The sequence below is a fragment of the Nuphar pumila genome, chromosome 13 (assembly GCF_984573655.1).
Source record: "Nuphar pumila chromosome 13, dmNupPumi1.hap1.1, whole genome shotgun sequence".
Classification (NCBI taxonomy): Eukaryota; Viridiplantae; Streptophyta; class Magnoliopsida; order Nymphaeales; family Nymphaeaceae; genus Nuphar; species Nuphar pumila.
The window spans coordinates 99,271,540-99,287,505 of record NC_143261.1 but is presented as its reverse complement, the minus strand read 5'-3'; the positions used below and the strand labels follow the sequence as shown (position 1 = coordinate 99,287,505).

Below are 15,966 nucleotides of genomic sequence, written 5' to 3'. Positions count from 1 at the left end.
ACACCTACTTTGACCCAACCACATTTCGATTGTGTAGACTTGAAACAATATCTCAAGTGCCACATTCACGAAGAACCTCCATTTCTTCGTTCATAGATTCAATCAATCTCTTGGAATTTATTGCTTGATAAAATGTTGTTGGTTGATCTTCCTTGCCTAAAGAGGTTAAGAAGAGTTGAAAATCCATCATGAAGTTCTCATAACTAACCCACCTATCAATAGGATGTCGAGGTCGGGTAGACCTTCTGTGAGCAGGTGATTGAATGAAAACAATAGGAGAATTTGCTCCTGATTAGAGCTGGGCGGTATCTCCTTCTCACATCAAGAGTAAACAATGCCTTTATACCTTTCGGGGGTCAATAATGGTCCATAAATCACACTTTCCTTAGTCCTTTGCGCAACAGTAGGTACGTTTCTCTCATCTCTTTGATTACATTCAAAAGAACAAACACCATTAATACTAGAAAAGAGATCTGAGTTCAACCAAGGGTGATAAACTTCAATTTCAGGAGGAGTGTTAGCATTATGACCAAAATTTGATTCGTCAAACACAACATTTCTGGATATTTTGATGCGCTTGCTCACGGGATCATAACATCTGTAGCCTTTGTAATCATCAACATACTTCACAAATCTGCACTTTAAGGCCTTATCCTAAAACTTGTGCCGCATTTAACTGTCAACATGAACATAACATACACACCCGAATACACGCAAATCATGATAATTTGGATGCACACCATGCAAAGAAAAATAGAGTGATTTGTTTTTCAAGATGTTCATGGGCAAACGATTTATGACATAGACTGTTGTATGAAAGGCTCTGCCCAGAAGGTAACTTGAAGATTACTATCATGCATCATGCTCAGTGCACTCTCGACAATATGGCGATGCTTCCGTTCGGCAATCCCATTCTGTTGAGGTGTATGAGAGCAAGACACTTGTCTACTTATTCCATTTGTCTGGAGGAAATTAAGTCATTTGAAGAAAATTCACCCCCTCAATCACATTGGAAACTAATAATATTTTCATAGAATTGATTTTGAACAAAGGAATGGAAATTCTGAAATAACTTGAAGGTTTCAGATTTACTTTTCATAAAGAAGATCCATGTATATCGAGAATAGCTATCAACAAATATGGGATAATATCTAGTGCCAGACATGGAAGAAAATAGAGTCGGGCCCCAAACATCAGAACATATAATTTCAAATGGTCTTGAAGCTCTTTTATTAATGGAATGAAAAGGAAGACCATGACTCTTACACTGAAGACAACTAGAACATTTTTTATTATCGACACTTAAATTTAGACTTGACTTTGAGAATAAGACTACTTGAAACAAGCTTATCAATAAAGCGACTACTGCAATGACCCTGATAACCATGCCAAAGATTCAACTCAATACATTCAGAAAGATTAAAAACACTCTCAGGAGGAACTGAAGATGATGATGTGAGCTTCAAGATGGAATCAACAGGTTGAACTGTGAAAATATCTCAAAAAATGAGATAAAGTGTGAGATGAGCACAACACCACTAATGTGCACAAAAGCACATGAACACTTAGAACAAATGTACACAAAGGTACAATAAAGAAACTCAAATGCACAAAGGCATACAAAATATAAAGAATTTTATTGAGAGGATTGGAGAACAAAAGCTCCAAGAAGTGAAGTTTACAAAGGGGGAACTCCCCTATTTATAAGAGGGAAAAGGAGCCTTGGAGGGGCTCCACTAGCTGTTGGAGCCCCTCCAACGGTTAGAATTCTAACCGTTGGAGAGGCTCAACAGCTAGTGTTGAGCCCTCCAAGGTTGACTTTGAGTCAACAAAGAAATAAAGAAGAAAAAGACAAAAAAAAAGGAAAAGAAAAAAGAAAAGAAGAAAAGTAAAAAAGGAAAAAGAATTACAACATATTCATAAGTATGAATATGCGCAAAATGGAGAGAAATGACTAAAATACCCTTTCGGGTTTTACAGAAAAAAGAAAACATATATATTTACATATATATATATAGATAGATAGATACATATACATATATACGTGATGTATATATGTATATGTATCTCTCTTTATATATATGTAAATATTTACATAAAGAGAGATACATTTTAACACCCTCCCTCAAACTTAGGGCACAATGACCGAAAGTTTGCTAAGGAGAAAGTTGAATCTTGGGGAGCAAAGCGCCTTGGTGAAGAAATCTGCCAACTGATATTCTGACGTCACATAAGGAAGATCGATGACTTTTTGTAGATATGCCTCACGGACATAATGACAGTCCATCTCAATATGCTTTGTCCGCTCATGAAACGTGTGGTTCTTGGCAATATAGATTGCACTCTTATTATCACAACATAACTTTGTGGGTTCTTGAATTGGAATCCCCATGTCTTGCAGCAACTGATGAATCCAGACAGTCTCCATAGTCGTAGATGCCATGACTCGATATTCTGCTTCGGTGGATGATAGAGACACCTTCTGTTGTTTCTTACATCTCCATGAGATCAGGGATTCACTTAAAAAAATGCAAAAGCCTGTAGTGGAGTGACGGTTATTTGGGTCACCTCCCCAATCAGAGTCAGTATATGCAATTAAATTTAACTCAGAAGAAGAGGAAATAAAAACTCATTTGTTTAAAGTTCCCTTTAAGTATCTGACAACTCGGAGAACGACACTTATATGAACGGATGTAGGAGCATGCTGAAATTGGCTTGCAGTATGCACGGCATGAGAGATGTCCGGCCTTGTGATGCTAAGATACATTAGAGATCCCACAAGTTGCCGGTAGGGGGTAGGATCCTCCAAAGGTTTCCCATCATCGATCTTCATTTTTGATCCCACAATTTCAGGGGTCTCACAGATTTTATCATCAGTAATACCTGATCTGTCAAGAATCTCACAGGCAAGTTTAGTTTGAGACAAAAAATAGCCTCTATGAGAGTAGGCTACCTCAATACCAAGAAAGTAAGTCAGATACCCCAGGTTTGACATTTCAAACCTTTCTTTTAAAGTGGTTTTAATGTTTCTGATGCCTTTTTTGTCACTACCTGTTATCAACATATCATCAACATATAACAATAAAATCACAATTCCTGCATCAGACTTTTTGACAAACAGAGCAGTGTCAGTGTAGCATGAGGAAAAACCATTTTGAACCATTATATCATTAAATCGATCATACCAAGCCTTAGGGGCTTGTTTTAAACCATAAAGCGCTTTTTTGCAAACGAAGGACTTTCCCCTTTGGTATGTTCATACCAGGAGGAGCATCCATGTAGACTTTTTCATTAAGGTCCCCATTTAGAAATGCATTTTTAACATCCATTTGGTAAATATTCCATTTTTTAATAGATGCAATGGTGATCAAACACCTTACAATAACCATTCGTGCAACAGGAGCAAAGGTTTCTTCGTAATCGATGCCGTATTCTTGACTATATCCTTTTGCGACAAGACGGGCTTTATATCTTTCAAGAATGCCATCACTCTTGGTTTTGACTTTAAAAACCCATCTACATCCTATTGTTTTCTTTCCTTCTGTAAGACATTGAAAAACCCACGTTTTGGCTTTGTTGAGGGCTCTAAATTCGTTGTCCATGGCATCCCTCCATTCAATCATTTTCGTAGCTTCTTTAAAATTTCTAGGTTCTTGGTATGAGTGAATGGCACTAAGACATGCCCTATGTTTTGGAGAAAAAGACTCATAGGATATAAATCTAGAAGGATTTTTCCTAGATCTTTCAGTTCTTCGAGAGTTGTTGGAAGATTCACTAAGATCACTATATTTCTCTATTGCACTTCTAAAAATGCTTTTATCTCTATGAGTATAGGTAATTGGTTCATTTATCATTTCTTCTTCATCATGAATGGTTTGAGGAATACATTCACTTATATCCTCATTCTCTTTTAATTCATCATCGCTAAAATCTTCATTTCTAGATAATAGTTCAAACAAAAAGGAATAATCGGCATTATCTTCATGAGTTTTGTGTTCTTCAAAACCACTTATGTTTTCTAAAAAGGTTACATTTCTTGAAACATATAGTTTATCATTTTTAATATCATAACACCTAAAACCTTTTTGGGTTTCCGAATATCCTAAAAAAGCACAAGGAATAGCTTTGGGAGATAATTTATCATTCTTATCGGTGAGAACAAAACATTTACAACCAAAAATTCTTAACCTATTGTAGTCGGGTTCTTTTTTATACAAGATTTCATATGGAGATATTTGGTTCAAGTTTTTGGATGGAAGTCGGTTGATGAGATAAACCGATGCAAGAGCCGCTTCGGCCCAAAATCTTTTTGGAATTTTTTGAGAAATTAACAAAGTTCTTGTAGTTTCAATTATGTGTCTATGTTTTCGTTCGGCCAACCCATTTTGTTGGGGAGTTTTGGGACAAGACCTTTGATGAACAATCCCATTATTTTTAATATAACTTTTGAAATCATTTGAGAGATATTCTCCCCCGGAGTCGGTTCTAAAAATTTGTAATTTACTATTGAATTGATTTTGTATTAACATGTGAAAGATCTTGAAAGTAGAGAAAACCTCATGTTTATGTTTGAGGAAGTATATCCAACTATACCTTGAAAAATCATTCACATAAATAACATAATATGAAAAACCTCCCTTAGACACAACGGGTGTCGGTCCCCATACATCCGAATGCACAATTTCGAAAGGTTTGGTTGAAAACATAGTTCTTTGTCCAAAAGGTAAGCTTCTCATTTTACCAAGAATGCAATCATTACAATTGAAATTGTCTTTACATAAGGTTTTAACAAAATGTAAATATGAAAGCTTGACAATATTTGGATGCCCAAGGCGTTTATGCCAAACATTTATATCCTTATGTTGGGCAACATTACAAAAAGAGGTTTTTGGAATTTAAAGAAATTCCATGAGATAAAGATCTCCCTTCCTAGAGCCTTCCCCAATCAACTTCCCGGACCGACGATCCTGTATCCAACATTTATTTGATGAGAATTTGATATCACATCCATGATCCGATAGTTGAGAGACGGAAAGCAAATTTAAATTTAGTTTTGGTATAAATCTAACTTTTGGAATAAAAAAACCTTGTCTTTCAAAATCACCAATTCCTTTTATTTCAAGAGAAGCCCTATCCGCGGTGGAGACAAAAGAGGGTGACAAATTTTTTGAGTATTTAGAAAGTGACAAAACATTTGGAGTCATATGAAAGGATGCACTCGAGTCTAAGAGCCAAAGAGTATTACCGGGAGGAGAGAAGGTGGTCATGGCGGCTCCGGAAACGGATCCCTTGAGGAGTGGTTGAAGAGCTTCCATGATTTGATTGAGAGCCAAAGTAGCATGATTGGAAGTAGAAGGACCTTCCTCCTTGGTTGATTGGAAAGTAGTAGACATAGCCACCATCTTCTTCCATTTAGGGCATACCGGTTTAATGTGACCCGGTTCTTTGCAAAAATGGCATATGATCTTACTATAATCTCTCCTTCCATAATGCCCACCATTTTCTCTTCCTCCTTGATTTTTGTTAAAATGAGGGGGTTTATAGGTTTTAACATTATTCCCCGGTCTTGAGACGGCATAAGCACCCTCATCCTCATCTTTAGAGGGAACGGCCAACACACTTAGATTGGTTTTATTCATTCCCAATCTAGTTTCTTCTCCACTTAATTTGGTAAGCACATCTTCCAAAGGAGGGGAAGAAAAAGAAGATAAGAGAGAGGATCTAGTTTGTTCAAACTCGGGTCTAAGCCCATTTAAAAAGTTAAAGAAATGATCCTCTTCTAGTTGTTTGGCCCTCAATTCAATAGCCTCACCGCTCCATTTAGGTTCTTGGAGGGCAAGCTCATCCCAAATAGTGGGTAACTCGGCGAAATACTCTCTAACGGACATTTCTCCTTGTTGAAGGGTTAAGGCCTTCTTTTGGAGATAGTACTTATGAGACAAATCTCTTGAAGTATACATTCTTTCAAGATATTCCCATACTTGACATGCCTTTTTGAACTTTAGAATATTGGCATTAATTTTGGTCTCAACCGAAGAGAAGAACCATGAGAGAATTTTGTAGTTTTTCATTTCCCATTCTTCATGCTTCTTATTGTAATCTTCAAAAGCCTTTTCTCTTTCTTCACCCTCAAGAACCTTGATCTCCCCTTTGTCAAGGGTAGTAATTTTTGGTACGGGTTCGGGAATAGTTCCTTGAACATATCCCCAAAGTCCCTTTCCTTTTATATGGGCCTCCATATTCCCGGCCCATACATGATAATTCGTTCCATTCAATTTGAAGCCAAGAGAGAAGTGCGAATCCTTTTCGCCCATTAGAGAGGATACAAAGAGGAATAAATGCGTACCACAATGCGAAGTGAGTCCCTTCTTGATGTAGGAAGCTTGCAAAATATAGAATGAAGAGCCGAGTCTTCACTTCCACCACCACAACTCAATGGCACGCTTTACGAGGTATTCCAACGAAGAGAAATAAGAGCACGATCTTCTTTTCCTTTAAGCCTAGCTCTGATACCATGTGAAAATATCTCAAAAAATGAGATAAAGTGTGAGATGAGCACAACACCACCAATGTGCACAAAAGCACAAGAACACTTAGAACAAATGTACACAAAGGTAGAATAAAGAAACTCAAATGCACAAAGGCATACAAAATATAAAGAATTTTATTGAGAGGATTGGAGAACAAAAGCTCCAAGAAGTGAAGTTTACAAAGGGGGAACTCCCCTATTTATAAGAGGGAAAAGGAGCCTTGGAGGGGCTCCACTAGCTGTTGGAGCCCCTCCAACGGTTAGAATTCTAACCGTTGGAGAGGCTCAACGGCTAGTGTTGAGTCCTCCAAGGTTGACTTTGAGTCAACAAAGAAATAAAGAAGAAAAAGACAAAAAAAAGGAAAAGAAAAAAAAAAAGAAGAAAAGTAAAAAAGGAAAAAGAATTACAGCATATTCATAAGTATGAATATGCGCAAAATGGAGAGAAATGACTAAAATACCCTTTCGGGTTTTACAGAAAAAAGAAAACATATATATTTACATATATATATATAGATAGATACATATACATATATACGTGATGTATATATGTATATGTATCTCTCTTTATATATATATGTAAATATTTACATAAAGAGAGATACATTTTAACACGTGAGTAAGGATGATTCTCTTGGAACACGTACATATTCCCTTGACGTTTTCCTTCAGCGAACGTTTTCCTCGTGTGAAGGTCCTTAACACAAACAGAAGGAGTAAACTCAACTGAAGTATTAATCTCATCTACAAGCTTAGAGACAAACAATATTTTTCTTGATATTAGGAGCATGAATGACATTTGAAAGAACAAGAGAAGAGTTGGACATAGGAATTACATAATTTTCAATGTGCGAAATATGGTGATGAGACCCATCTCCTGTGACTTGAGTGGCTGCACCAGAATCAACATACCAAGTGCCTTGATTATTCTGTTTGATATTCAATTCGGCCAAGGCAGATAATAACAACTCTTTTACTTCTCCACTATTCTTCAATATATTTGTTCCCTTTCTTGCCTCCAATTGCTTTCCTCTATTTTGCGGGTTAAACCAACAATTTGCCTTTATGTGTTCCTTTTTGTTGCAGAGAAGGCAGGTAGGTATTGACCTTTGCCTTTGCTCATTGGGAGTAGGTGATATTCTATGACTTCCTTGTCCATTTCTTTCTTGACCTCCTCTTTCTCGAAAATCATACCTACCACGTCCTCGCCCATAGGCTACTCCTGTGGCAAGAACATCGTGTGCTCCAACATGAGCATGTGTATCTTTAGAAAATCCCTTCAAGGTCATCTCATACTGTAAAAACTTGGCACAAAGATCTTCAAATGTAGGTAAATCTGGCCAACATAATAAGGAAGTAACCATCATATGATTATCCGATCCCAGCCACTCAAAGTTTGTTGTACCATATCTTTGTCACTAACTGCGCATCTCACAATGGCCAATTGATCTGTAATAATTTTTGTTCAAGTACTCCATAATAGTCGTGGAGTCATTCCTCAATATTTGAAACTCTTTCTTTAAAAATAATACTCTAGCCTGAGAAACTTGAGAATATGTTTGAACCAGTCGTTGCCATAATTGCATTGCTGAGCAGTCATCTGGAATTGCCACAAGCACTTCTTGTGACAATGTAGAAGTGATATAGGCAACCAACACCTGATCTCGCTTCATCCAGGATACGTACTCAGGATTTCTAACATAGGTAATAGAAAGATCTCCCTCACCATTCTTTTCTTCTTGTGGTATGAATTCTGGAGGAACAGGAAGATGACCATCTAGATGTCCGGAAATGTCCTGACTTCTTATGAATGGTATGATTTGTCGCTTCCAAGTTAGGAAATTGGAATTGTTTAGTTTCTCAGACACGAGTTGACTAAGAAAGTTTGAGGAAAGGCCGGATTGAGAATAAGGAAATGAGTCCATATTCTATTATAACCGAAAACAAGAAAGAATAAGAAATAGGAAACAAGAGAATGGCTTTATGACAAAGACCCAACTACTATTGAATTCTAATATAATTCAGAACAAAAATTTAATGTCAATGAATTTTGCATCTTTTTTTTTAACTGTTTAACATGAGACAAAAAATCAGAACTGTGCAGTTAAGAATCTATTCTGAATAAAATTCAATCAGTAAGAGGTACATTATTTTGAAAATAACTTGTTTTCCTTTCACAATTATGATGAAATAGACAAACAATACAAAACAAAGATGAAAATGAGTTCAAAGATGGTAGTAGTTATTCAAAACAGATCTGGGATCTCATCCAGATCAGAAACTGATCCGACGTCAATATGCAAAAGAGTTTGACGTGATCCTTTTCAACTCTTGAAATCACGCATAGATCAAAATCTGATCTTGCGTGATTATTTTAGCAATGGATGGGTAAGATCACATGCATCAATGGTGAAAAGAAAGAGTGGCAGACAGACAGAAGACTAATAGGCAATGAGAAGAGAAGAAAATATTACAACGTGAAGTTTTGGATTTTAGGAAATAAGAGAAACACGTTGGCTTGAATAAAGAGGGAAATCAGAAATCAGTATGAGCAATAAGAAAGGGGACAGAAGGAAGAAGTCATGGGTTCCTTAGTTCATCCACATGATAGAGAAACACGTTGGCTTGAACCTGCTTGCTCTGATACCATGATAGAAATCATGGGTTCCTTAGTTCATCCACATGCACCAGCACGGAATGGGGAGAGAGAACGTGGCTGCTGTGAAAATCCCTTATTAGGGTATTCGGTTGCTTGCCTTTCTCATTAAATATACACAGGTACAATAGTAGGGTACGAAAATACCCATTACATGATATGTTAAAATTACAACATGCCATTAACGAGCATGTGTTTAAATAAAAAGAGAGCATTCGTTTAAATAAAATGAATTGGGTCTGAGATCCAGACCCAGTCGTGAATGACAACGTCTTTTCATGACATACACTGCCCTTTTTCATTCTTCTTTTTCTTGCAAGCTAGGTTATTCTGTTGGGATTCAAACTTTTACCCGTCAGTTTGTAGTCTTGATATGACATTTCAACTTTTATTGAATTGTTGCCATGACAAAAAGGATAAATCTATCAAGTTGAGTTGCAAGGCCACATTTCGGAGGAAAAGAAGATTCATGGGACTCGGTGATTGGAAAAAGAAAATAGGACAAAAAAATCCAGAAGTCTGATGCTTAAAAAAGCATCAGTAGATGGAGACAAGGAATATGAGAGGTCAAGAGAAAAAGAAAATCAAAATGATACTGGTACAAGGATAAAAATTGAGGTGGTTAAGTGAAGCCTCTTAAAGGGTTGGGTGCAGTATTTTTCTGTTTTCGGTATGTTTAAACCTTTTAACTTTACAGTAGTAGGAATTGGTGGATGTTGATGTTTGAAGCTTGGACAGAGTATGACGGAAAACAGAAAGCTATGGTTTGTTGGATGGAGGATTTCTTAGCATGAGAAGAAAAGTAATTTTGGATGCTAAATTCCTCATGGACTGTGTTGCAATGCCTAATGTGAAGATAATGAACTGTGTTGGTGGTAGGACTAGGAAACAAGAACAGCCGCTTCTGGCTCAGCTAGTAAAGAGCTTGTATTAAGAGATAATGACACTTGGATCTGGACATTGGATCCAGATCCAGATCCAATACTTTGATCCAAGATCCTGATCCAATTCCAGGTCAGGTCCAGCATTCAGGAATTGACGTCTCTTGCTATCTGTTTATGCATGCCTTCTATTTATGTAGGTTTCCTATTTGTATAAGGTTTCCTACTTATGTAGGTTCCTTATTTGTACAAGGTCTCTCTATATAAAAGGACATCCATCTTAACATTAAGTTGTATCATAAATATATATGATACATATAAATATATATGATACATATAAATATATATGATACATATATTCATATCATTGTAATATTTAATACCCAATGGGGGTGTTTCAGTCTTTTTACTGTATAGGCTGTGCCCATTAGGGGCACTAGTGTTTTTGTATATTTTTAGTTTCCTTTATTTTTTCTGTTTTGTAATGGACAATACTGTCATTGCCCAAATGTAGCTGTTGGGAGATCCCAATAGCTATATTTATAGCTGTTGGTATCCAACTACTATATTGGCTCTCATTTGAGTATATATAGGGATGCTTCCCTTTAGATGGGAATTGCTTTTCTCAAGCACCCATCTCTCAATAATATTCATTATTTTTATTTGTGATTCTAGCCCATAAGTGGCTCATGTGTATGAGTTTTGTATTGACCCATAAGTGGTCATTGTGTTATTGTGTTCTTGTAAGCCCATAAGTGGCATCTATTTGTATTTTTTCCTCTTTCATTATAGTATGAAGCTCATTATCCTTGCCATTTTCAAACTTATCTCAATTAAATAATTTTCAAGTACTTTTAATGACATTTGAAACTAAATACAATATTTTCTGTTCAATACTTTTTTCCATATTTATTTTATTGTTATTTCTTAGCTGTCTAGCTACCTTATTGTTGCCAAGTTTTGCTCCTAATTTTCTCATGAGATTGAGATTGTACTTTTCAGTTAACTAATGCTATTTTTTCTATTGTCTAGAACTTAGGGAGCCTCTTGATGGACTTCTTTTATTTTTTTGGGTAAGTTAATTGTTGACTGGTTGACAAGTTTTTTCTTTTTCTCTCAAAGAATATGTTTTGTCCTCCATCCAACTGATGAATCATGCTCTCTAAAACCCAGTAATGTGTTTGATCCACGTCAAATGCGTATTTCAATAAGAGGTAGTGGGCTTTATATGAATAGAGAAAGAGGACAAAGGTGATGAGTTTTTGATTTTTGTTTATCTTCCCCTTTATGTTTGTTCCTTAGTGATTTTCCTTAATAATTTTCTTGTGAATTTTTTCAGCCTAGATCCGTTGCATATTGCTGACCCTCTTTATCCAACAAACAACGTTGGCAGGAATTGCTTTCGGATACATCAGTGTATCAAGGTATTTTGTTCTTTACTGTTGTTTTTCCGCATGTATTTCCTAACTAGGTTATCATGAGGCATTATTGTAGCTGTTTCACATCTTTGTGCCGGCTTTCTCAGGCAACCCTATTTATCTGCTTCTAATTACTGAATAAACTTGGATTTCTCCACATTATTCATTCCCCTTAGGTTTCAGCCCTGTTTGGGTGATCTTCAATTCTTTGCTAGAACTCTAGCTATGTCCACATCTCGTAGATGTTTATTCTCTCTAAGCTATCATCCTCTTTTAATATTTTTCTTTTAGTATTGTGCTATCTTTTATCCTTGAGGCTACATCTCTTATGTGTTGCATCTTTTAGCCTGGAATGGTTGAGGTATTTTTCATCTCCTTTTTTTACTGACATGCAGGCATAATACATTTAACATATATGACTCTTTATTTGGAAAGATTGGACTATCTATATTTGTTGTCAATCCATACATTCTCGAACAGATATAAAGCATTTTGGCTGGGTTGAATCCTGTGTGCTGGGGGATGTGCTCTGTGTGGTGAGCTGGTGAGCCACAAACCTGAACTGAGCCATCATCTGAGAAGCTGTCATATCAAGTGCTCTGATATTAATTTCTATAGGAAACTGCCTATTTGGACTCACAATTAGAGTTCTCGTTTGCCAAAAAATAATTTTCATTTATTAGATTGAAAATCTTTAAATGACTTTGTCCAAACCATTATGCTGTAAATATCATTTCCTTTGTTGCACTTTAATGTGGATTGAAAAAGAATTGCTCTTCTTGATGAAGGATTTCTGCAAGGGCATCAGTGGTTCAGGTTTGTGTACAGGATCTGACTGAACCCAAGCCCAAATATGCGGGGACCTGAACTTGACTCAAATAATATACGTGGTTGGGTTTGAGCTTTTGTTTTTTAAATTCTTTAAATACATGGCTTGGTTTAAGCTTCCATAGACTAGTTATTTGGGTGAGTCTTGGTTCACCTGATGGGTTGGATTCCCGACCTGTTAACAACCGTAATTATTTTAAATGTGTCTTGTAAAAAGTTGATGCTTGATGTTATCATATGATTAAAGGATATGCTCAGTTAGAGCTATTTTGGTCCAAATCCCACACTTAATGCCAAAGAACAGGAAGAAAGAAAAAGAGATGTTAGATCCATGAATTGCACTTTGAGTTTACAATATTGAGTGCTATGCACATAGTTATCAGAAGCTTCTGGAGAGCTCTGAAGCTCGCTTAAGCTCACTTTGGAAGTGCAAAAGAATGCACTTCTTTTATGCTCCTGGAACTTTATGGGAAGCTCACTTCTCCTGATATGAAATCAAACTTGTACAGTTGTACTAATGTTGGAAATGCATTTTCATATTAGAAAAATTGATTTTTCTTCCAAGGAATTACTTTTTTCATTATAAAACCAGCATATATTGGTATTTTTCACAATAGGGCTTGTTTGTTTCACATGAAATGAGGGGAAAATGATGAAAATTGGGCCATTTCATATTTTGCGTGAAACAAAATCTCATCCTATGGGCCCCACCTTTTCATATGAAACACTAAGTTTCGTTTGGAAACCCTGCTGTATGACAGTGATTCTTTCCTCTCCACTTTCTAGCCTTGAGTGAGCATGTGATTCTTCAGTGGTGTTGCTGCACAGTGAATTTGTTTAGCTTTGCATTTAGTTTTGACTGTGTAACTTCTCTCTTCCCTGCCTCAACTTGCGTGGTTAGTAATTAGTTTTGCTAAGATGGACAGTGCCAACGATGGTGCGATCCCTACTGATTTCTGGCCAATGTTTGCGACGTGGAACTGCAATAGTGGATCTATAGGTCAGTGAATCTCAAGTAATACAATGGCACAGCTGGCTCCATTGTGTCTGGACAATTTTGGCCGAATGCTTTCCAGCCAAGTTGGTGCTGTCTGGAAAATGGGGTGTTAATATTACTGAAAAGTGGGTATCTGTATGCTTGCACATACTGTTCAACTTTGACCTAATTTGCCATGCAGGCCTTTTCTGATGCCTATTCCACTCTTGAAGAGGAGCTAATGCATCTCCCACGTTCTGATGATGCAAGAAAGGCACCATCTCAAAGGTTGCTTCCGATGATTATCCCAAGCATCAAATCATTTATGGAATGATCGTATTGGCCAGACATGCTTTTGCAGGTAATGTGAATTGTCCTTGTGCTTTCACAATACAGTCATGTTCCTGCCAGCTGTTCCATTCCCCATATGTATGTTTTCTGATAGTGACAACTGTCATGGATGCTTGATTCTGATCTTATTCAGATGATGATGATGGAAGAAACCAGTTTAACCTGAAGCACTTGCATATCCTATCCTACAGTAGCCGTTGAAGTTCATATCTTATCACTACCTGTAAGGATCTTGATGCTTCATCCCAAAAATCGGACATACCTCTGTGGGTAAGAAATGGGCAATGGCGAATACATCTGCAGCAATTCTTATGTTGGTGGATGATGGGTTTGTGCGGTGCTCATGGCAAATGTAAGTACACTTGAATGTACTACTCGGTGGGTAAACCCTGTTAGCTTATCTCGTGTCCACAGGATGGCCTGATCTCTTTCTGCACTTTTTGTACCTGTGTTGTTTGCTATCTCCAAGGGTGGAACATGGTCCGTGATATTCATTCAAGATGGGGCTTCAAATCGGCCTGTATTGGCAGTTCTATAATGAGAAAGAGTTAGTGTGCTCAACAAGATACACACGTCCAATCTGTACCTGCATGAGAACTACCTGCGGAAAATAGGTATTGGTGAATTCACTCTGTTAGAACTTTGCTTTTATACAATCCTGAAACCCGTCTGAATTGTGAAGTTAGCTGTGGAAGCAGTCTCCACCCCATGTAGAATTATTCAATCGATTGCATTGGTAGGATTTCGGACAGGTTATAGGCTTGCTCACTACATCAAATACTTGTTATAGGTCTGTGTGTTGGAGGCATACGATTCATTAAAAAGGGATAGTTGCTAGAGTTCCTCAATTCATTATAGCTAACTCCCTCCTCCTCAAGGACCTAAACTATTTCAGGAGACTGAAGGGTTTGCCCTTTAGACTGTTCATCCACTTCTGCTTTACGAATCATCGTAACATTAGCTATAAATAAAATCCACTGCCCATGACCTGAACCTCTTTTGAAAAAGCTAGGAGATAATATTGGGTCCGAAAAAGATAAAACTAGTGGCTCATGAAACGGAGGGCACCCAAAATCTTCCTGAAAACATACTTGTGAGGAGGGCTTGGTTGTCAACTTTTTCAAGTGGCGAAAATTACACAAGCTATTCTTTTGTTACGTCATCCACCGGCACATCTAATTTTCAACATTGTTTCACTTGGTTATATCTTCATTTTGGTTGTTTCATTTCTATTTATGTAATCTCTGAACAGAAGCCATTCTTTTGGGTATGCTTGGCGACAATAGTAGTTTTCCAATCTTCGCCACTGTGCAGGTTAGTTTTAGAAAGACTTGTTTCTTTGAAATACTTCAGTACAATAGAAAAATAATTGTTTGTTATATGAATTATTTTTAGTAACGAATTGCTCGATGCAAATCAACATTTAAATTGTGAAATGGCAGGCTGGAAGCTGGAGAATGATTCATCACCTCAAGGCAGGTCAATGTTACTGCATTTCTGGGTTTATATTGGAGATTGAGAGCAGATCCATAATGTAGAAGGTGCTTGATTCATTTGGAGTTGGGTTATGGAACTAGTCATTTAGATCACGTCTCAAATTCGAAGGTTGACGCTGTTGCGGTTTTAGGTTTGATGTTAGAGATTGAGAACGTCTCCATGACCTGGATGACACCCAATTCGTATGAATTAGAGAGATGTGCTGTTGCATTCAGCAGGAACACAGCGTATGGCATTGTGGCATCTACAGCAAGACCATTTATAAGCATTGCTGGCGATAGCGAAGAAATGTGGAAGCTGTCAGAAGGATATTGCCAAATGTTCATGGAACACCATTTTTGTGTAAATTTCCATTAGACATAGTATACAAGGGGACACGACAAGAGGGTATGTTGGAGTATCCATGTGACTGTGGGGTCATCAATCTCCATTCTAACTTCCACCTAATCTTTCTCCGCTCCTTTTATGATAGATGACAACAATTGTTATATGGCAATGACATTTGTGCTGTGTAGCAGTGCACAAATGCTTGTTTTGTTGCCCTGAGCGTTTCTCTTAACATGTTCTAATATCGTAAAAATATACCGGTCACCCAAAAATTTGTATTGCAATTCCCGGTTTAATGCCAACTCGATAGTAGCTAATATAGCCAGCATAATGACTTTCAAGACGGGTAACAAAACTTTTTATTTCAGAGTAATTGGTTCCTTCTAAATGTCGGTCGGGTGTAGATGGTGATAGTTTTTCATTTATTATTATTATTTTTTAAATCTAACCTTGCAGGTGTGGTTTACATGGTTTGCTTAGTACAAAATCGCTTTTTGTTTGTC

The 15,966-nt window shown here is 37.0% G+C and overlaps 1 protein-coding gene across 3 annotated transcripts in view; it reads left to right on the top strand.

The window, feature by feature from the left end:
• LOC149819420 (uncharacterized) overlaps positions 1 to 15,702 on the top strand; it is a 64,551-nt gene extending 48,849 nt beyond the window's left edge. For 2 of the 3 annotated variants that reach the window (XM_089985988.1, XM_089985989.1), the window contains 8 exons: positions 11,099 to 11,139; positions 11,240 to 11,317; positions 11,406 to 11,490; positions 13,491 to 13,649; positions 13,773 to 13,991; positions 14,109 to 14,253; positions 14,892 to 14,953; positions 15,082 to 15,702. In XM_089985988.1, the coding sequence (XP_089842114.1) occupies positions 11,099 to 11,139; positions 11,240 to 11,317; positions 11,406 to 11,490; positions 13,491 to 13,622 (336 nt within the window). In that variant the 3' untranslated portion in view covers positions 13,623 to 13,649; positions 13,773 to 13,991; positions 14,109 to 14,253; positions 14,892 to 14,953; positions 15,082 to 15,702. Of the gene's footprint in view, positions 1 to 11,098; positions 11,140 to 11,239; positions 11,318 to 11,405; positions 11,491 to 13,490; positions 13,650 to 13,772; positions 13,992 to 14,108; positions 14,254 to 14,891; positions 14,954 to 15,081 lie in introns of those variants that run through there. The other variant, XM_089985990.1, reaches the window with a different exon arrangement.
• The last annotated feature ends 264 nt before the right edge of the window (positions 15,703 to 15,966 follow it).